The 22,290-nt window shown below is 56.8% G+C and overlaps 1 protein-coding gene across 1 annotated transcript; it reads left to right on the top strand.

Annotated features, from left to right (window-relative positions):
- Positions 1–10,067: 10,067 nt before the first annotated feature.
- On the top strand, positions 10,068–21,927 carry TMEM132E (transmembrane protein 132E). Its single transcript, XM_034068881.1, is given in 9 exon segments — positions 10,068–10,432; positions 11,038–11,178; positions 14,462–14,584; positions 14,586–14,652; positions 14,857–15,000; positions 18,619–18,824; positions 19,895–20,174; positions 20,247–20,438; positions 20,897–21,927. Coding segments are annotated over 9 exon segments (2,310 nt in total). The 5' UTR covers positions 10,068–10,304; the 3' UTR covers positions 21,926–21,927.
- The last annotated feature ends 363 nt before the right edge of the window (positions 21,928–22,290 follow it).

Below are 22,290 nucleotides of genomic sequence, written 5' to 3'. Positions count from 1 at the left end.
CCAGCCTTGCCCTTGTTGCACTGATCTGCCTGCACCGGGAGCCACTTTGCCATCGGCTCTGGATCCAGCTGCTTCCAGAAAGGGGTTGTTTTGGCATCTCCAGAGTGGGATGGTTGCAGGGATGGTGGGGATGGATGGTGGGCATGGATGGTGGGATGGATGGTGGGATGGATGGCTGGACCCTGTGGCTGCGGTGTGATGGTGTGTGTTTGCTGTGCTTGTACTGCAGCGCTCTGAGGGATGTGTCAGGATGTGGCACAGGGGAATTTAGCCACCCACTTGCAGAATACCTTGTGCTGTCCATGGGGTTGAACCTGGATTCTTGCACCTTCCCTCGCTGCCTGCTGAGCCTTGTCCCCACAGCGTGCCTTGTTTTACCCTCTCCCAGAGGCAGCTCTTGCCCAGGGGCACTGGTCCAGGGGTGCTGGGGTTGTTCCGCATCTGTCCCAGTGTAAACCCCAGGTTTAGGGTTCCTGTGCTGGATCCTAACAGGCCCCGGCACCTCCATCCTGCTGCTGGTGGGGTTGGGGCTGTGCGCTCTCCCCGTATCCCCCACCACTTGTTCCCACCATGGGCAAGACACAGGGCGCTGGGCTGGGGTGAAGGATGATGGCTGTGGCATGGCTCCTCCCTGGTGGGGGGCTCCAGGCAGCGCACCCCAACCCCGGCAAGGAGCGGGGGCTCTGGACCGCTATGGACCAGCGCCATCCCTTGTTCCAGCGCAGAGCATCTCCCAGCTCCGGGGTTCTCAGGCAAGCAGGTGGAGATGTGCAGTAACTGCTGCCGAACCCGGAACGTGCACCCGGTGTTTTGCTCGTTTTCACAGCCCCCATCCCGGCCGTGCTGGTGGGGTCAGGCAGCCTCAGCTCCGGCCAGGAGCAGGACAAGGGGCGATAGGATCATTCCTCATCCTGGAAGGCAGGTGAGAGACGGGATCCGGCTTCTGAGCTGGGTTAAAGCTGGCCCAAGTTCTGCCTTCTGGTGCCACAGAAAAGGCTTTCAGCTCTGGGTGGTCCTTGCGTGTCCCCAGGGCCCCGCTCCATCTCCCAACCTTAAATCCCAGCAGGATGCTTGTGCTGGGATGTGGTGTTGCAGAGTTGGATACCCCACTGGGAAATCGCTTCTTCTTCAACCCCTTTTGTCCTCTTGGTGTTGCTGAGGAAAGAGCAGAGGATGAGGGATGGTGTCAGTGGCATGATGGATACCCTCTGAGTGATGGTTTTGGTGAGCATCTGTTGCAGGCTTTGGCTTTGGGGATTTCAAGGTGCATTAGGTTCCTCAATGCTCTTGGCAGAACCATCATTTTGTGTGTGCACTTCTCTGTGTCATGATGCTGCACCCCCGGCTCAGCCCTGCTGCATCACTGGGGAAACTGAGGCAGGGAATTGGATAGCAGCAACCCCCTGGCTTGGAATTGCACAGGGATTTTTGGGAACCCTGGCTTTTTGTCCCTAACTGCTGCTCTGAATTCCCCTCACCATGTCTGGCTGCTGAGGTCCCTCCTCACCAAGCTTCTCTGCATCTTAAACAGAGCAGGAAAGCAAAAAACCAACCCTGCAGAGCATCCCTACCATTGCACTGGCACAATCCCAGCTCCATGCCTCTCCTGTAGCCCCCCCAGACACTAACAGGGGGGTGGCATCAGGACATGGCCTGATCCCAAGATGACTGGGTGAGGGAAAGGGATGCTTACATGGCCACAACTGATTTTATTTGCCTCTGCAATTCCTTGTCCCAAAATAGCCCATGATGTGTATGGAGGAATGTTCCGGTGTGATCCCCTCCTGTGTGGTGCCTGTGGTTGCATCCCATCCATCTGGAAAAGGTCACTCTTGCTAATCTAATCAGAGTCTCCTGTTATTAAATACATGGTTCTGCTAATGAGCAAGCCACCGGGAAGGGAAGGGAGGTGGCTGCTTCCTTGGGGTGGGATGTGCTGTGATGGGGACCCCAGCGGTGCCTTTGGGACAGGGAGTTTGTCCATGGGTGATTGCCAGAAAGAGGAATGGCTCAATGGTGTGAAGGTGGGACAGCTCCAGGTGCTCCTCGCCAAGGGAAGATGAGGTTGGAGCTCACTGTTCCCATGAAAACTGGGAGAAATGGGGTCCTCCCAGCCACCATTGATGGTGGCTCAGTGATTCCCACCCTGGGGGAGGCACGAGCCAGGCTGGGGGGGTCATGGGCTGTCACCTCACACAAACACCCTGGGATGCAGAGGCTGCTCCTTGGGATGTGGCTCTGCTGGGGACCATTCCCTTTGTTTTCCTTAGGCTGCTGCCTGACCTGTTGCACAGGATCACACGTCCCTTGAATGCTGGCTGGGTGCTGAGCCCTTCACTTGCAGCTCTGGCCTCCAGGAGGATACCATAATCAAGGCAATTCCCAATGTTCATCTCCTGCTGGTGAACATTCCCATCACTTACACAGTGTTTGCTGCCCCTGATGTTCCACTAGCTCTGCTCAAGGTACTGGGGTGGCTTTGCCCCTGCTCACTGGTGCTGTACACCTCAGGGCCCCTGCAATGAATCCATCACCCCATTGTCTCATCTGGGTCCTGTCTTCATCTCCCTGATGCAAGAATTAAGGGTGGCAGGTTGTGCTGTGGTTAAATGGGCTCTGACAGGTTGGGCTCTTCCCCAGACTGGCAAAAGTTGGGAATGAATTCATTTTGAATCCATTCTTTTTTCCTTGAGGAAAAGCTGAGTTTTCCAACCTAGAACATGAATCAGATGGGAAAATGCAATGGCCTACTGCTGCCGGCTCGGTGCAGCTGATGGATCGTGCTCCTCTCCGGGTACCTATATCAAAGAAAGGAAGGGGACTGCATTCAAGCTGTGCATGTTTAATTGCTGTGCCCACTTGGCTGGTGGCAAAGCCCTGACCTGGTGGAGTCCCTGGCTCAATGCCTGTCCCCAGCCCTGATTTTGGGGTGATACTGCCCCAATTGCTTGGGTTTATCTGCAAGCTCCTCACACTCCTTGAGTGTCTTTGGGATCAAATCCCTGCTCTGGCTCTGAACACAGCATCACACATGTCACCAGGGGTGAAAACTAACCAGGGTCTGATCAGGCTGAGATGTGCTGCTCTGCACAGCCCAGGCTGGTGATGGCACCAGGGCACTGTGGTGTTCACATTGAAGGGTGCAGGGAGGATGTTCCTGGGAGGGGATGGAGAGCGGCACAAGGAGGATTCAAGCGGGACACATGGTTTCGGGAGCATCACTGGGTCTCCTCTGCACCAACACTGTGTTGCTGTGGCTTCTCCCTGTCCCTGCTTCCCAGGGCTCTCCTTTGCTGCCTTTCCTCCCAGTTTTGGCTCCCCAGGACGGGTATTTGGGAACCATCTATGCTGCTTGCTGCTGGCATGCAGGGGGACCCCACCACAGCATGTGCTGGGGGTGCCACTTCATCCCAGGGCAGCTCCCCCCTTGCTGCCTTTCTGAGCCCCCTGGCATCCCTATGGACATTCATAGTCAGGCCCTGCCTTGTCCTCCTCCTGCTCCCTTTAATTAATCCCTTCATTTTTCTTCTTCCTCCATAAAGACCTTCTCCTCCCTGTCCCCCAGCCTGTCCTTGCTGTGATTTGTGGAAATTGCTCTAAAGTAGCTGCCATGTAAAAGCCTTCCCAGCTCCAGGAATTTATGGCAGGCTGTGCCTCTGCACAGCACCATCCCATTACACCATATTTATTTATTCTTTTAGGTTCCTTGCTTCCCCTCCTTTTAATAATGTCCTGGAGGAAATGCAGACCTCAGCACCGCAGCCTCTTGTGGAGCTGGGATGGGTCTCTTGCTTAGTGCTGCTGGCCCTGCAATACAGCCTGGGTGCTAGCCTGGGGCTGAGTGCCACTAGGAGTTCCTATCATGTTCCTTCTACTGATGAAGCCAGGCTTCATCATGGATGGGGATGATGATGGGGATGATCCCCATCAGGATGGGGAGAAGTCTTAAGGACCTATAAGAAAATGGGAATCTAGCAATAGTCCCACCAGGCCACAGGCACAGCCCTGTATTAGACACTAGAGAGAATCCCCTTTCGAGCCTGCACTCTTCCTTACCAGCACCCACTCAATTCCTACCCTAGGCTGGTTTTGGGAAGCCTTGGATCAGTTTAACCTCCTGGTTGAGTGTTGTGGCCCATGGGGCTTTCCCATGAGCAGAGCTGGGAGCATCCCTGTGTCCCTCCCTTCCCTGCAGTCACAGCCAGGGCATCTCTGTGCTGCGCACTGGGGGAAGGTAATTTTACATTTTGTAACAATTATTTCACTTAATTGAGTTCCAATTAGCTGGGATTGGAGACAGAGGCTCTGGGCACATGGGAGGGCAGGGAGAGACACTTGTCTTATATGGAGCTGCAAACAATTTTGCAGGCTCTGGCTGCTGGGAAGTGCTTTGGAGGTTCCATAAGATGGCCCCGTCGTGTTCTGGTTTTGGCCTGGGTTTTGTTACTGGCTGCTTCTTTTACTGTGTGGAAGAATGGAGGGGAGCTCGTGTTGGGACTGACTGAGCTCTGGGTGGAGGGATGGAGGCCTCTGCTTCCCCTTTTCTGTTGGCTTTTAGGGTGTTTGGAAGTGCTTGATCCCTCTTGGTGGGGATGGAAAGGGATGTGTAATGAGGCCTGGTTCTGGTTGAGTGGGGAGATGCTGAATGAGTTGGGCTCTTCTCTGGGAGCTGGGGCTGCCTCAAGCTGGAGCACCCAGTTATTGGGTCATCCAGCTGTTGGGACATCCCTGGGAGTATGCAGATGTGCTGCTTGCCTGGCATTTGGGACTGTTGCTGCCTGTGTTTCTCTTTTGCTCTCGGTCCTGGTGGCTGTGGGGCAGGAATCTGTGGGATGCTCAGGAGAGCATGGTGATTTTATGTAGGCTTGAAATGAAGTGGCAACAGGGACATCTGTGCTGGAGGCTTGGTGGGGAATAGCAGGGTGGGCTTCCTTCTTAGGGGCTGTGGGGTTTGCCATGCTCCCCTGGCTCTGGGTGTTTTGGATGAATCCATCACCCATTGTCTCATCTGGGTGCTGACCAATGTGGGTAAACTGAGGCAGAGGCATGTCCTGCCCTCATGTCTCTGATTCAGGGGCAGGATCTTTACCTTGTCACTCTGTTCAGGAGCTGGGTTTAAACGGGAAAGCTGGAGAGGGGCTTGGGACAAGGGCCTGTAGGGCCAGGCCAAGGGGAATGGCTTGAACCTGCCCAAGAGAGGGGAGACTGAGCTGAGCTCTGAGGCAGAAGCTGTTCCCTGTGAGGGTGCTGAGATGCTGGCACAGGGTGCCCAGAGAAGCTGTGGCTGCCCCATCCCTGGCAGTGCTCAAGGCCAGGTTGGGACACAGGGGCTTGGAGCAGCTGCTCCAGTGGAAGGGTCCCTGCCCATGGCAGGGGTTGGGACTGGATGGGCTTTAAGGTCCATTCCAACCCATCTCGGATTCTATGAAACCATGGCTTTATGGACAACTTTCCTGGCTTGCTCCAAGGAGGAATCACCATGGAAGCCCAGCTGGGAATGGGCTGGTGTTATCTATGGCAACAGCTCCTGGTGATGGCCTGGCAGGAGACAGGGCACTGGGGTACCACATCACCAGTGTTTCAGTATCTTCCTCAGACCTGTGTTTGCTCCATTGATGCACAAGCCCCCAGTGCTACCTGTTAACGTCATGAGAAGTTTTAACCTTCCTGGCATGACCTCAAACCTCCTTTCCCTCTTCTCCAGTGCTTTCCTATACGCTTTTCCCCTGCTAAGTGGGGATATATGTGCTGGGAAGCCCCTGCTGTGTCCCACTGGATAAGCTGGGATAAATATCCACCCCCCAGAGCATCGCTAAAGTGATCCCTATGGCAGACAGCTGGGGCTGGGGCTAAGCTGGAGCTCAGCACTGACTATCTGTGATGGATAAGGGGAAGGGGAGGAGGCCTCTTTGGCCTTGGAGCAGCAGGTGGGAGCAGGGATGGGGCTGGTGTGACTGCAGCAGGGGCAGGATGGATGGGGGCAAGCAGGGGAGGTGAATGAGCTGGTGCCTCCCACCAGTCCCAGCTATGTCCAGTCTGTCCATTGGCCTCTCTTCCCTTGTGTCCATCAGTCTGTCTGACCCCAGCATCCCCAGGTGTGGGGGGGGGGCAGAGCACTAGGGTGGTCACTGATGACCACAACCCCATGGTAGGGCCCTTGTCAAGCAGGACCCTTGGCATGGGGAGTGTGGTCTTGATTTGAAGGCAGGGCTGGAAGGTGCTGCTGCTATCTCCATGTGCCCTCATGGCCAGGGGAGCAGCTGGGCACATCTGGCTGTGGCCAGCATGGGACACATCTGGCTGGGCAGATGTGGGGCTTGGTGAGGGGGGTCCCAGCAGTTGTGTGTTTCCATCTCTCTTCCCATCATGGGTTGCAGCTCATCCCAGCTCCCCACTGTGCTGCTATGGGGTGAGGAGGGGATGCACAGAGTCCTGTCCATCCCACCATGGGGGATCCAGGCAGCCCTGGGCTGGTCAGAGCCTGGCCCAGGATGGAGATCTGCTTTGTTGCTTGGAGCTGTGAGTGTGCAAGGACCATATGGTCCTGTCTGCGCCGGTCTAATAAACCCAGGATACAGGTCAGGCACTGCAAATCCCATTAACTGCAGCCAGAGACCAGAGTTTAACCCTTTTCTCCCCCTAAACCCACCCAGAAGTGGGGGGCATGAGGGCCATGTTCCCTCCTGGGGGCTGCTAGAAGCCAGAGCAGGGGCTGGGGACAGTAGTGTGGGGACTAGAGTCCCCTGAGCTGGTTTGCTTGTCTGCCCATACTTCCATCTATCCTTCTCCTTCCTTTCATCTTCCTTCCATCTCCTAAGTTATACTGTCCATTCGTCTGTCCATCCATCCATCCATCCATCTCCTGGGCCACTGTGTTAACGTTCCATCCATCCTTTCTTATCCCTCTTCCCAGAGCTATTCTCTTGCCGTCCAGCCATTCCTGATCTGCCTGTCTCCTTCCATCCATCCACACATGCTCTGTTCTCTCTGCTGGTTCAAATATCCTTGTCCATCCTTCTTCCTCGCTACCTAGGGCAGCAGCCATGCATCCATCCATGTGTGCATCTCCTTCCTCCCTTCTCCCTCCCTCTCCTCCCTCTGTCCCATTGTGGCACAGAGGCTCGGGCTGGGCTGTGATCCTGGGCTGGGATGCGGCTGGATTGGCCCCTCTCCTGGCAGGATTAGTTTATGGCCAAGGAACGGAGGCGCCGGTCCTGTCCCCCTTCTGGCGACAGATCATAGCATCATTTAACTGCATTTTGTCTGTGGAATGAAATAGCTTCTCTGGGTGCCAGCGATCCTCCTGCACTGAACTAATGATGACCATCACATTAATCTCCATCCCAGCTTGTCCCTGGTGCTTTTTCCCTGTCTGGCAATGGCCAGGGTGCAGGTCTGTGCATGGGCTTCGTGATGAGGCCACCTGCGTTTCCCCATGGCACCACGGTGCTTTATCTGCATTGAACAGGTCCCCCTTGCCCCTCCTGGTGCACAACCCTTATTTGCCAATCAGAGAATCCCCACAGCAAGGAGGAAAGAGCTGGTTGCTGCAGCTCTGGTTCTAAGGGTTAAAAACTGGCGGCTATTTCAAAGCCTCTTTCCCTGGCTGCTGCTGCTGGTACCATTCACCAAGTGCTCGGGTTCGTGTTGCTCCAGGTGGTAAATCCTATTCCACAAATAATCTGGTGCCTTGGGAAAGATCCTTCTCTAACAGATAGGGATGGTGGGAGCAGCCGTGCCCGTGCCAGCAGGATGCAGGGGAGGATGGCAGAGCTTCACATATCACAGCAGGAAACACCCTCAGAGCAGCACCCATGGGTGCTTCCCTAGGCTCAGCATCTGACAGCTCCCGGCTTCCCAGGAGGTGGGAAAACAGAGCAGGAGAGCAGGATGTGCTCAGCAGCAGGCAGGGTTAGCATGGCAGGCACCGGAGCGGTGCCCATGGTGGTGCCGGTGATGCTGGTGGTGCATCCCCAGCATCCATCCGGCCACAGGGAATTCTGTTCACAGACAAGTTCCATCCCAGGCAGCGCAGCAGTGGATGCTGCCCACCCCATATCGAGTGCTAATCCCTTTATGAGCCCTTTAAGCTGCTTAAGTCCCCACAGCAGAGTTCCCTGGGTGGGCTGTGGGTCCTGCTTCCCCTTCAGCCCCGGGCTATGGTCCTTGCTGGGGAAAGCCTTGATGTCCTGACATGCCCCTCATCCCTGGCTGGGAATGGGGCTGAGCTGCTCCCAGGAGCTGAGCCATCACAATCTGCACCTTTCACCGCTGTTTGACACGGGTAATTTGGGCTCTCCTGCTCGGGAGCCGCTTGGGAACGATTACAATCAGTGCCGGGAATGGGGCTGGCTTGAGAGCCGGGGGGGGGGAGCGAGGGGGACCCGGGGCTCCTGGGGATTGCTGGCAGGCACTGGTGGATGCAAAGACCTTGAGATGCCTTCCAGGCTCCCGCAGCTGCTGGCACAGTGTGTGCGTCGGCTCCGCACCGTCCACCTTGCACAGCATCTGCTCCAGCAGGAAGGGTGCTCGTGGGTGTCTGTCCTCTTGCTGGTTATGGCATAGGGATAACTGGCTCTGTCCGAGGGGCTGGGGCAGCTCCATCCCTCCAGCTCCAGGGGCTGCCTGCTCAGCCTGCCTGCTGCTCGTTCTTCTTTGGGTTTTAAGGCAAAATGGTTAAAAGAAGGACCGAAATGAGATCTGGGTGCTGCTGGGGTTAGTGCAAGGTAGCTCCAAAAGCATCTTCAGCACTTTTCCATCAGGTCATGTCCGTGCCTGGAAAAATGTGGGGGCTAGGCCAGCTTTGGCACCCAGGGACATTACCCAGCTGCACCCAGCTGGTTGGGATGATGGGTGGCAGACTGGCCATGACACCACACTTACAGGGATCCCACGGGGATGGAGTGGGTCTGGGGTGAAGGAACTGACTTTGCCACCTTCCCTGTGTGATGTGGGAGCTGAAAGCAGGAGGAAAGCCTTGATCATAGATACTTCATGGGAACTGCCAGCCAAAAATTAGCCTGGACCTGCCTAATTTTTGGTAATGAGCCTCTGGAGAAGCTCAGCATCCATTTGTCTGCAGAGCTGGAAGCAGGGATGTAGCTGGTTGTGCCTTGTTTCTATGAGTGTGTTTGTGCTGTTTCAGCTGGTGCCTTGGCATGGGTGTGGGTGGGAGACCAGTGCTGTGGGCACCCCAGTGGCAATACTGAGGTTGGATGCAGCTTCAACACACCCTGGGGCAGCCCCTGAGCATCCCTCCTTGCTGGACACCCCATCCCATGCTCAGGGTGGGTTTGGTGAGGCTGGAGCCTCCCACTGGGAAGCACAATGGTGCTGAGGTCCTGGGGACATCTGAGGCTTTGGTTTGCAGGACAGAAACCCAGCCAGGCCCTTGCTGCCTTTGTGATGGGTCTGGGGGCTGAAGCCCCCACTCCTTGCTGCAGGGCTGGACCACTGCCTGGGTACTGGGGCTCAGGAGATGCTCTGGAGGGGGATGCCCAGCACTAACCTGTATTCTCCATCCCCTTCACAGCCCATGCCAAGGGGCCACCCCCCAGCCCGGAGCCCCCCGAGCCCCCCGGTGCTGTCACACTGCCCGTGAGCTACCGCCTGTCCAACACCCGCTTGGCCTTCTTCCTCAAGGAGGTGGGAGCCAGCCCGGTGGGCAACAGCAGCACCCAGCTGCAACGGCAGAAGCCCTTCGTTGTCTTCCAGACCAAGGAGCTGCCCGTGCTCAACGTCACCCTGGGGCCCTTCAGCACGGGGCTGGTGCTGCCCAAGGAGCAGTTGCAGCCCTCCAGCACCTTGGAGGTCCCCGACCGCCTCACCGTCAACTGGAAGGTGCGCGCCTTCATCGTCCAGCCCCGGCTGGTGGCCAACCAGCCCGTGGTCCAAGTGCTCTTCTATGTTGCTGGCCGGGATTGGGATGACTTCGATGTCACGGACCGGCTGCCCTGTGTGCGGCTCCATGCATTCCGGGATGCCCGTGAGATCAAGAGCTCGTGTCGCCTGCGGGGCAGCCTGGCCATGTGCCTGGTGCAGGCTGAGCTGCCCCACGCCTGGTTCGGACCCCCGGCTGTGCCATTGGGCAGGAGGAAGAGCCCTGAGAGCCTGGAGGTGCCGGCTGAGAGCCAGCAAGCCGAGCTCTATTACACCCTGCATGCCCCCGATGGGGCCGGACAGTGCCTTGGGGAGATTGGTTCCCTCGCCGTGGGGCTGGGGGAGCCAGGACTGAGGGTCCCACACAGCACCCACTGCTGCGCATCGGCAGCGTCAGCCTCCTGCAGCCCGGCCCGGGGCAGCCCATGCAGGAGCATCGGCTGGATGGCAACGTCTTCATCCGCCTGCCCGACAAGCCCCTCAAGCCAGGGGAGGTGCTGAGCATCCTCCTCTACCTGATGTCCAACTCCACTGTGGAGCACTTCACCCTCAGGTAAGGTACCAGGGCTGTCCCCACTGCATCCTTTCCATGATGTTGGTTGTTTGGGCAGCGCTGTGCAAAGGCAGCCATGGGCAGGAAGGAGAGGATGGAACAGCATATTGCATTTATGGAACCTGCTGGAAGGGCTTTGGGAAGCTGAGGGAGGCCAGAGATGCAACCAGCACATGGGTTTGCAATGCTCTGGGGCTATGCAAGTAGGACCTTGTTGAAGGGAAGGGCTGTCCATCCAGGGTTTCCATCTCTGCATTGTCACTATGGACTGCTGCCTTTGCCCAGTTGCACTGGGATTAGGGCCCCACAGTAGATGTGGGTTTGTTCACAGGCACTTTGGGAACAAGGTGTGGAATGACAAGGGGACTTGCTGCCCCACAGGGGTGTTACTGTTCTATGGGACAACACTGGGATGGGGGACAAAACCATTGGATGGAGTGGGGCAAAATCCTATGGGAAAGTGGTGCTGGGGTGGGCTTAGCCCCATGGCTGCTGGTGACAGCCTGGAGGGTGTTTCCAACAGCCAGGAGGGATCAGGGGCAACCCCCCCCCCTATGGGGAGGGTCTGGGGGTGCTGATCCATCCCTGACCATCGCTCTCCACAGGGTGAAGGCCAAGAAGGGAGTCAACCTGCTGAGCACCAGGTCAAGGAGTGGGCAGTGGCTGGTGAGCTCGGAGCTGCTGACGGGCGGCAAGCACTCCACTGCCACTGTCGATGTCTCCAGGGTGGATGGTGCCGGGCCCAGGTAAGGGTCCCCCTGTGCCTGCCCCCCATAACCAGGGCATGGGGTTTGACGTGGAGCGGTTCTCCCTTTGCCCCCACACTGGGTTCCTGTTGGCTGCAGCGCCAAGTGGGTGCTGGTAGGGGAAACTGAGGCATGGCTTGGACTGTGGAGGCACTGAAGGGCAAGGAGCAGTGTTGAGGTCAAACCCGCAAACCCAGATGAGGTTGGAGCAGGTCCTGCACTGATGTGGGAGGAGGGTTGATGTTATGTGTGGTTTTTAACCCTCCGGCACCATGTAGAAGGCTAATGGGAAGGTGAAGGTGGGATTCATGGGCAGGTTTGGGGTTAGGCAGGCAGCTGCCCAAGGGCTGTGTGAGGTGATGCGTTCAGGTGGGATCTGCTCTGTGGTCAACACAGGGAAACAAGCTGGGGCTCAAGCAAGTGCTCCTAAGTCATGGGTACCATTGAGCAGCTGCATCCCTGGCTCTGAGCTGGGATTACCTGGATGCTGGTGGATACAGGTGGTGGATTTGGGGGCTGAATTGGGAAGCATGGAGCATCCCCAGGTTGGAGGGGAAGTGCTGTGGGTTTAAAAGCAGATCTAATACTATGAGAGGCAGCAGCTCTTTGCTGACTGTCCTGGTGTCTCCTCTGGGAAGGAAGGGGAGCAGTCCCCAGGCAACATCTCCCTGGATGATGGATGAGTGTCAGAGGGGCAGCTTGAACCAAGGCAGCACCTGAGATGGGCAGAGCAAGTTCTGCCCTGATTAACACAAGGATGATGCTCATTGCTGAGGCTCCAGGAAAGGCTCAGGTCAGTTGAGTAGAGTCTGGGGGATAGAAATGAGAATGATCCCAAAGAGCAAGGACCCACAAAGCCAGGCTGAAAACCCAGAGGTTGTTCAGCCTGGAGAAGGGGAGATTGTGGAGGCTGCAAGAGCAAGGGGCAGCTTTGCTCCTTGCATCCATGTGGGTAGGACACAGTGAGCAAGGGCAGGGGATGGGCACGGTGTCAAAACCAGTAACAGGAGTCTCTGAAGTGCTGGAAAGCAATTGTTCTCCATCAGTGTGAACATGGGAAGAGGGAGACCAGTATCTGCAGGAGCTGGGTTGAGTGAGTTGATGTGATTCCTGCTCTCTGCATAGGGAATCTCTGCCCCACACTGAGTGAAGCAGGGGCTGAACTCCTGCAGAAAGGAGATGCTCAGCTCTGACCCCTTTGAATGTGAGCTCCAAAGGGCTTACCCAGAGGGTGGGTTTTCCATTGGTCCCAAAACACAGCCGCAGCATCCGAGTCCACCAGCCTCAGGATGTCCTATGGGGGATGCTGATGGACACCAGTGTCCCCAGAGCCACGAGTCCCCTCTCCTCTGCATGGGCACCCCTGTGCACGCTGCCAGCAGCCAGCTCCTCTCCCCGTCCCTTCCCCCTCTCCCTGCCTGCCACTGCTGCTTCAAATCAGGCAGGAAAGGTTAGAGACGGAGGATGAATTTAAAGCGATTACCATCACCTTTTAGACAAACAACTCCATCAAACATTAATGCAATGGCAAGTGTGGATGATTCGAAGCCGTGTTGCCCTGTGGGCTGTGCAGACGGAGGACGTTGCCTTGCTGGGGCTATGGGGGCTTTTGGTTGTGCGGAGAAAGCCCTGAGCTTTGGGGTGGTGATAGCCAATTTGGGGTGATGATAGGCAATCTGGGGTGGTGATAGGCAGTTTGGGGTGGTGATAGGCAATCTGGGGTGTTCTGTTACACCCTGGCTGCGTCCTAAGTTATTCCAACAGCCTGGCTCTTATCTCTGCCGTGGCTGAGGGCAGATGATGCTCAGGGAGGGCAGAAGATGGTGGCATCCAATGGACACCCTATGTCAAGGAGTTCCGATGCTGAACCACCTCCTGCATGCAGCTGCAGCTCTGTTTTGCCTTTGAACCTGGCTCTTCCCGGCTGTATTTAACACTTATGCATTGGAAGAGGTAGTGAGCAGCCCAATCCCCTTATCCAGGCCTTTGGTGGTTCCCTTGCATTCCCATAGGGTGACAACCCTGGGGCACAAAGTCCCATCAGGACCTCACCAGCCAATGCAAAGCCCTTTGTCCCTGCTGTAGGAGCACAGAGCAGGGCTTGCCGTGGCCTGGGGCAGCCCCATGGGTTTGCTCTCCTCTTTCTCTGCTCCCTTTCACTCATTAGATATTTATCAGAGAGAAACCCAAGTGTATCCTGCATCCCTGGATCAATGGGACCTCCTTAATGGCTGCTATGCTGTGAGATGAGAGCAGAGCTGATCCCGGTGTCCCAATCCACAGGGATTTCACCTTTCCTCACCCCACTCCCTCCTCCTGCTCTGGGAGGGCTTTTGCTGGCTCTGCAGTTTGTGGGGGCTCTGGGGTGACCCTGGGGATGCTCTGGTTTGGGGGAGCAATGGAGAGGTTTAACCTGGGGGGCTGAGCTCTGAGTCCCCTTAAGGGATTTACAGGTTGGAAGCAGGGATGGGAGGGCAGGGTCACATCTGGGGGTGTTTGCTCATAGGGGTGGGCTGTAAGAGTGATGATTTATGCTCTGGGTCAGACTGTGTCCAAGTTATGATGCAGAGGACAAGGGACACCAGCTCCTGAGTTCCCTGTCCCCTTAGGCACTATGAGCTGGGTTTGGCAGCACCCAGCCTCTCCATCCCATCCTGCCCTGGGCTTGCCCCACACTTCATTCCCTGTCCATTAGCTCTGGGTCCTCAGTAGTGGTATTAAATGTGTGGGGTTTTGATGGGCTGATGGTATTGGAGCTGTTACCGCTTGCTGGTCCTGTCTTACCTCACCCATCCCCTGCCCATCTGCCCTCTGCATCCCCATGGCTGTCCATAGAGGCTGAGGGACAGCCCTGCACTGTATCACAGCTCGGTGTTCTCCACTCTGCTCTCTGTGATTGAATCTCTTTCTCCTGTGCCTCAGTTTCCCCATACAATCCGCTTGGAAAGTGCTGTAAAGTCGGTGGCTTGGACTGGGCTCTTGTATAGGGACTTATGCTGTGTCCCTGAGCACACTGCTCTCCTGGGTGCAGGGGACACCTGCAGAGATCAACATGCAGGCAGGAGCAACCCAGGCTGATAAACCCAGTTCTGCTGATGGGAAATGCAGTTCTGCTGCTGGGAAGATGGAGCTGGAGAGATAGGGAAGCCCCTTCAGCATCACCCTGTGATGAGCCATCCCCCAGCAGCCTTGTGTGCTCTGCATCCTCAGAGGGTCCTGCTCCCTGGGAGTCCATGGGACCCGGAGCACCCAGCTCACTGTGTCCCCTCCTGCCCCTGCCCAGGGATGGGGACTCCTCGGAGATCATGCAGCTGGATTTCGAGATGGAGAACTTCACCAGCCAGTCGGTGACTCGCCGCATCATGTGGCACATTGACTACCGGGGCCGCAACCCACCGCCCCGACCTGGAGAAGGTGGTGACGGAGCTGACAGTCATCCAGAGGGACATCAGAGCCATCGTGCCCCTGGCCATGGTGAGCGGGTCCATGTCCTCTGCTGAGCTGATGTTGGGGATGGGTTGCATCCCTCAGCCCATCTGCCCCATAGCATCAATACATCCCTACATCCCACCCCGCCTCCCACCCACAGGTCCTTCTCTTCCCCAGGGCTGGAGCAGGAGAGGGGCCAGCCAGGATGTGAGGCTGCCCTCTAACGTGACAGTCCCCTTTGCACCCCAGGACACGGAAATCATCAACACGGCCATCCTGACGGGGCGGACGGTGGCCATCCCCGTGAAGGTCATCGCCATTGAGCTGAGCGGTGTCATCGTGGATGTCTCTGCTATGGTTGAGTGCAAGTCTAACAACGAAGACATCATCAAGGTGGGTGTGGGTTGGGGGCTCCTATGACCCTAATGAGGGGCTGAGCCTCTTCCAGGGGTGCTGACCCTGATAGTGACCCAAACTGGGACTGGCGGCTGAGCTGATGTGCTGCACAACCCCACACCATCCGAAGCATCATCCCCTCAGTGGCTTCAGTCCATGTGTGCCTCTCCCTGGGATCTGCTGGGAGAAGGACAAGATGCTTTGTCACTGTCTCCAGAGAGGCTGTGGGATGCTGGCGCTGTGCAGGCTGGCACCAGGCAGCAGCAATAACTATGGGTTATCAGAGCACTTAGTGCTGATAAGGTGAAATATTGTCACCTCGCCATGTAAGCTGCAGGTTTCCATCAGTGGCTTCACTCCTGCCTCCAGGTGACATTTATCTCGTGTTTGGATTGGGTACCAGAACGAGCTCAGGCCCCAGAGAGGGATGTGGGAACGAGCTGGGTGGTTGGGAAGGATGGAGTGAAAAAGGGGACTGAGAGAGAAGAGCACCATGGGCTGCATGGGACAGATGCTGACCAGGTGAACACAAATGTCTCGCTGTTGCAGCAGTTGGTCCCCAAATCCAGCCAGGATTTTGCCATCACCAGACCCATCCATCCATATGCATTTTTCTGCCCTTGTGTGTATCCATCTCTCCACCTGCCTGTATTATTCTATCACCATTTCCTCCCATCCATCCACCCCTAGGCTTTGTTACCTTCTCCTCCTGCCCCTCTCCCTGCATGCACCCACCCAACCCACCCTCTCCATGTCCTTGCTGCATTGGGCAGAGGCAGAGCCATGCTGTGGGTCTGGGCTCTCCCATGTCCTCCAGCCTGGGGTTCATAGCCCCTGCTCCCCTTGTTTGCCACTGGCTGCTTTCCTGGCCAAGCCAGGGGTGATGGGCAGAACCCCAGCTCCATTGGGACTTCATCTTCCTGTTGGTCCCCGATGGGTGACAGGCACCATCACCAAGTGTTTACCCAAGTTCTTGACTGAAACTCCAATCTGGGCGATTTACAGCACCGGCTCTAATTTATGGAGCCCAGTCCTCTGCAGTGTGATAAAACACTGGAGCAATAATACACTTCAGGATGGACTCCAAGACACTTAAACTGTTTCATGTGCTGCCTTTCTACTCATAAATCTATTTACTCTCTGTCCCCAGACCTGGGGGGGGAGCAGACGCATGCACATGAGCTGGGATGAATAATGCATGGAGCAGCCCTCCGGCCCCGGCTCGCCTCCTGCTCCGAGCCCCATGCAATTGCTGGCTGAGTTATTTTGTGTTTGTGCTGGAGCTTGGCTTCCGAGGGAGCTCTCAGTTACCTGCTGAGATTGGGGAGTATGATTGCGGTGTCAGGGCTATAAACCTGTTACATAAATCAAAGCTTACATAGTGGGATGTGCTATCTGTTACTGTAAATAATTTAGCATGAATGAGGGCTGGGGAGATGCTTCTCCCCACGCTGCCTGTGGCTTGGTGCTGCTTGCTCTCGTGTGTAACACGGAGGGAACATGTTCTGGATGAGGCTGTGAAGTTGTTGGGGCTGCTCATGAAGGATGGTGGGTGAGCACGGGTCGGAGTTGTCATCCTCATCCCCTTCTTTGGTGGCACTGAGTGATTGCCTGTGCTCAGCCCATAGGGGAGGACCTCATCACTTGAGGTAGTGTAGAAATAACCCCCCCTTGCCTGCCCATACGGTGGCCTTAGGGGCTCTGTGTGTGTTCAGGGATGCACAAGGCCACCTCTGCTGCCAGCAACGCTCAATGGGAGATGCTCCCCATCATTTGCTCTGTGAACCTGTCTCAGGAGCCCACCATCCACATCTGCATGCGGATGCACTAGGAGCAAGTGGGACTGAGCCTCAGTGACCCACAGCCACCACCAGGACCCCTGGGTGCCACCAGCCTCTTCCCACTGCTGAGGCCCTGGGAGCAGATATTCCTGCTTGGCTGCATGCTTGAGGCTGTGCCAAGGGGGAAGCTCCCGGCCACAGCAGCAGAGCCAGCAGTGCTTTGGCTGGCAGCCCAGGCAGACCTCAGCCTCCTGCTTCCCGACGCCTTGCTGCAGATCCGGGAAGTTCCTCTGAACAAGCCTGCACTTCATTTAGAACCTCATCTGCAGTCACTCCATCATCAGGACAGGCCTGATGGGCTGGGATATCTTGTTGTCATAGCTTTAACCTCCCTGCCTTTCCCAGTCGCAGAGCAAGCATTCCCCAGGAGTTACATGGGGAGGGTTTATTAGCTAAGGTAATGCAAGCAGCAACCCACCGTCTCTATTGTGATAAATAGCACAATATCCAGAGCCCTCCTTTGCTGGAGGGTTCACCCAGGAGCTCATCTTTATTCAGACGCTGCCCCTACAGAGATGAGATTGTCTGTTCAGATGTGCTGAGCTGGTATCTGATAGGAAGACAAGGAACAACCCCTCCTGCATTGCACCCTGTGCCTGGGGAGCAGGAGCTTCCCAAGGCGCTTGGGTCCTGGGCTCTGCCTTCTCCATCAGCCCTGGGACCACAGGCACCTTGCAGGGGGCTCCTGTAGCCAACACATGGAGCCCTTGTAGAAGTCAGGCTTGGGAATGCAAAGCTCCTGCAGCTGAGTGACCACAGGTGCCCAAAGATAAGGTGGGGGAGAGCGGCAGTGATGCTTGCACCTCTGCTGTCAGCTACCATGCAGCACAGACTCAGCCCTTTATCAGCCATCAGAGAATCCACATGGGAGAGTGGCTTGTTGGAAGTAAGTCCTTCTGTGCTGCTGTGGGATGCTTGGTGCATCTCAGAGTGACTGCACTGCTGGCTGGACCGGGGGGTTTGCTCTTCTCCAGCAGCAAACAACTGGGATGCAATTCCTGATGGTGTAGGAGGGGAAAAAGGAAGACAGTGTTGGTCCATGGGGCCACTGCAGATGAGAGGTTGGAGTTCCCTTGGCCTGGTTGTTTTCTGCCTTGCTGGGAAGGAGCTGTTGACTCTGATTGCCTAAGCTGCAATGCAGGTGATGCTGCATTGGCATCCTCTCAGCAGGTCGGGTTGGTCAGTAATAAGTGGTCCCCTGTGGGGTGTATTTGTTTTATAGCAAATTTAACCAATGGCATTTGCATAGATGGGAATTAAAAGAGAAAGGGTGAGAAGATGAAGGTGAGGATTCAGATGAGCTCTGTGCGGTGTTAACAGGAGGGACAAGGCACATGGACATGCAGTGGGGTCTGTGCTTGCTGCCTGTGCCCTCTGGGTATGGATGGAGGAGCCTTTGGGGCAGATGTCCAGGATGAGCAATGTGCAACCCCTGTGAAGCACCCATGGGTGCCTCTTGGTTTGAGAGCAGAATAAGGGTATGATTCAGTGCCAAAGAGACTGAGGCACCAAATGAAGGTGTCTGGTTGAGGTGGGATTGGGCAAGGGTGGCAAGAGGGCAGTTTGCATTATGGACATGGTGTGTGTGGGTCCATGCTTCTGAGCAGGGATCTCTGCGAGGAGAGAGCATCTTTGCTCCTGGGGACACCTTCTTCTGGGTACCTGGTGGTGAAATTCTCCTGTTTGAGCACTTTCCATCCCCTGGGCAGGCTCCTTCCAGGACCTCCGGTGTCTGTAGTGCTATTGTCACCCTCCATCCTCCCTTCTCCCGCAGGTCTCCAGCAGCTGTGACTATGTCTTTGTCAGTGGGAAGGAGTCGCAGGGCTCCATGAGCGCCCGGGTCACCTTCAGCTACGAGCACCTCTCTGCCCCACTGGAGATGACAGTGTGGGTGCCCAAGCTGCCGCTGCACATTGAGCTCTCAGACGCCCGCTTGAGCCAAGTGAAGGGCTGGAGGGTGCCCATCCTGCCGGACAGGAGGTGGGTGCTGGAGTCACTGTGCTTGGGGGTCTGTCCGGCCTGAAGGAGGCACAGAGAAGGTGGTCGTGGTTGAGTTGCCTTGTTTATGCATTTAATGAGGGGGGGGTTGAAGATGGTGGAGCCAGAGTTATCTCAGGGGCCCTCTGAAATGTTGGGAGATCATGGCTATGGGTTGTGTGTTTGTATGGAAGGAGGAAAACCTCACAGTGAGGTTGGTCAATTATATTGACTAATAAATATATTATATTGGGATAATTATAACACTCAGGGACCAGCACAACAGCTGGAGCTGGTTGGGAGCATCCATCCTAGGCAATGGTCAAAATGTCCCTGGAGGAGGCCAGGAGCAACCAAGCTCCCAAGTTAGCCCTGCTTTGAGGTCTAGAGACCTCCAGTTGTCCATACCAACCTGAGATCATAGAATCAGAATGGTTTGGGTTGGAAAGGACCTTAAGCTCATCCAGTTCCAACCCCCCTGCCATGGGCAGGGACACCTCACACTAAACCATGGCACCCAAGGCTTCATCCAACCTGGCCTTGAACACTGCCAGGGATGGAGCATTCACAACCTCCCTGGGCAACCCATCCCAGTGCCTCAGCACCCTCACAGTAAAGAACTTCTTCCTTACATCCAGTCTAAACCTCCCTGTTTAAGTTTCAACCCCGTTACCCCTTGTCCTATCCCTACAGTCCCTAATGAACAGTCCCTCCCCAGCATCCCTATAGGCCCCCTTCAGATACTGGAAGCTGCTCTGAGGTCTCCATGCAGCCTTCTCTTCTCCAGGCTGAACAGCCCCAACTTTCTCAGCCTGACTTCATATGGGAGGTGCTCCAGCCCCTGATCATCCTTGTTGCCCTCTGGATGAGATGTCTGCTCCACTCAGTTGGTTAGGGGGCAGAGATGCTGGTGACCCTGTTACCATGTGCTGCTAGAGCCCTCTAAGGCCTTATGGGCAACAGGCATCTTTTGGTGTCCTGGTGTTTGTCCCTCCTTGGCCACCCTTCTCCCTTCCCATGGGGGCAAAGGGAGCTCGGTAGCACTGCCCCCCCACCACTGCCCCATCCCGCAGGCTGGTGCGGGACAGCGAACACGAGGAGGATGAAGAGGAGCGGAAGCAGAGCAGGGGCTGTGCCCTGCAGTACCAGCACACCACACTGCAGGTCTTCACCCAGTTCCACACCACAGCGGCGGAGGGCACAGAGCAAGTGGTCACCATGCTGGGGCCAGACTGGCTGGTGGAGGTCACCGACCTGGTCAGCGACTTCATGCGTGTGGATGACCCACGGGTGGCACACATGGTGGACAGCTTCACACTGGCCGGGAGGGAGCCGGGCACCACACTCTTCAAGGTACCCATCTCCCCACCTCCTCCAGCCTGAGCTCGGGGTGGCAGGAGGTGATGGGCACCCTGGTCCCTGCAGGTTGTGTCCCCGCTCATGGAAGCGGTGCTGGGGGAGACGCTGGTGACGGTGGCGGAGGAGAAGGTGAGCATCACAGACCTGAAGGCCCAGGTGGTCTCCAGCCTCTCGCTGTCTCTCCATCCCAGCCCTGGCAACAGCCACACCATCATTGCCCGGACGTCCGTGCAGCAGACCCTCAGCTTCTTCAAGCAGGTGAGGCCAGGAGGGTGCATGTGGGGAGCTTGGGGTGGGTGAGGGCTCCCATCTGTAAACCTCCCCTCCCAGATCCTGCTCATGGTCATCCCAGACCCTCAGAATACACCCGAAACCTTCACACACTTGGGAACCAGCCCTGCTCCCGGGGTAGGATCCAACCGTGGGGACAAAGGGGGTTGAAACAAATCCTATAGCTTTGATAGCCACATCTGGCACCTCTGCGGCTGGGGTTTGGAGTGAGCCTGGGCAAACATGGGGAACACTGGGGAAAGGACAGGTAAAAAAGGGAAAACTAGGTGATGTTTGGAAGGAATAAGATGGATGATGGAGGGATAAAGGGTGAATTGGATGGGGAGAAGGATGAAAAGTTGGAGAGATTGATGGAGGGATGGACAAACGGGTGCGGGTGGGACTGGCATCCTGCTGGGCAACCGGTGCCTGTGTTGGTCCCGCAGGAAGCGCTCCTGAGCCTGTGGATTTCCTACAGCGACGGCACCACGGCCCCGCTGTCCCTCTACGACCCCAAGGACTACAACCTGGTGGTGAGCAGCCTGGATGAGAAGGTGGTGTCGGTGACCCCGGACCGCGCGTTCCCTTTGGTGGTGGCACAGAGCGAGGGCGCAGGGGAGCTGCTGAGGGTCGAGCTGGTCATCTGCGAGAGCTGCCAGAAGACCAAGCGCAAGAGCATCCTCTTCACAGCCCTGGCCAGTGTGCGGGTCCACTTCGGGTCCGAGGAGGACCCAACCTATGACTATGACCATGTCCCCAGCAAGCCGGGGCTGGTGGAGACGGGGGCAAGCACCACCCTGCGGGCAGAGGTGGAGAGGAAAGCGGAGCCGAGCGAGGACAGTAGGATGTCCAGCGCATCTCATCCCACCGAGGACTTCCCCACCATCCCCACGGGCTTCGTCCAGGTGACCAGGGGGCTCACAGACCTGGAGATAGGCATGTACGCCCTCCTGGGTGTCTTCTGCCTGGCCATCTTGGTCTTCCTCATCAACTGCATTGTCTTTGTGCTGAAGTACCGGCACAAACGTATCCCTCCTGAAGGCCAGACCAACATGGACCATTCCCACCACTGGGTCTTCCTGGGCAACGGGCAGCCCTTGCGGGCTCACAATGACCTCTCCCCCCAGCCCGAAAGCCCTGGGAACCCCCTGGAGAACGTGCAGAGCTGCTGCCATGGGGACCACCACAGCAGTGGGAGCTCACAGACCAGTGTGCAGAGCCAGGTCCATGGCCGTGGGGACGGCTCCTCGGGGGGCTCCACACGGGACCAGAGCGAGGACCCGCTCAACTCGCCCACCTCCAAACGGAAGCGGGTGAAGTTCACCACCTTCGCCACGCTGCCCTCCGACGAGCTGGCCTACAACTCCATCCCCATCGCCGATGAGGAGGACCTGGAGTGGGTCTGCCAGGACATGGGGCTGCAGGACCCCGAAGAGCTTCACAACTACATCCGCAGGATCAAAGAGATCGCTTAGCGCAGGGGCCAGAGGGATGGGGTGGGAGGGAGGGGGCTGCCACGCTGTGCCATGCCACGCCACGCCGTGCCACACCACACCACACCATGCCAGCCGGGTCCCCGGGGCTGGAGACCCACATTCAGCCCTCTCTTGCGCCTTCCCTCTTCCGCACATCTCACATCCTCACCCCGTTGGAAGGCACCCATTGGGGCCTTGTTCTTTCCGTGCCCTTTATCATCTGGTTTTCCCAGAGGAGGCATCAAGCACACGTGTGGCCCCCCCCAACCTGCTGGCTTGTGGTGGGGGGCAGAAAAGGGAGCCCGGGGGGCAGAGAGGGATGGGGGTTAGAACCTCTGTGCGTGTCCAGGTGGTGCACAGGGCAG

Source organism: Melopsittacus undulatus, chromosome 13 (assembly GCF_012275295.1).
Source record: "Melopsittacus undulatus isolate bMelUnd1 chromosome 13, bMelUnd1.mat.Z, whole genome shotgun sequence".
NCBI lineage: Eukaryota > Metazoa > Chordata > Aves > Psittaciformes > Psittaculidae > Melopsittacus > Melopsittacus undulatus.
The sequence above is the reverse complement of the archived record's forward strand: the minus strand, read 5'-3'. Positions and strand labels throughout refer to the sequence as shown.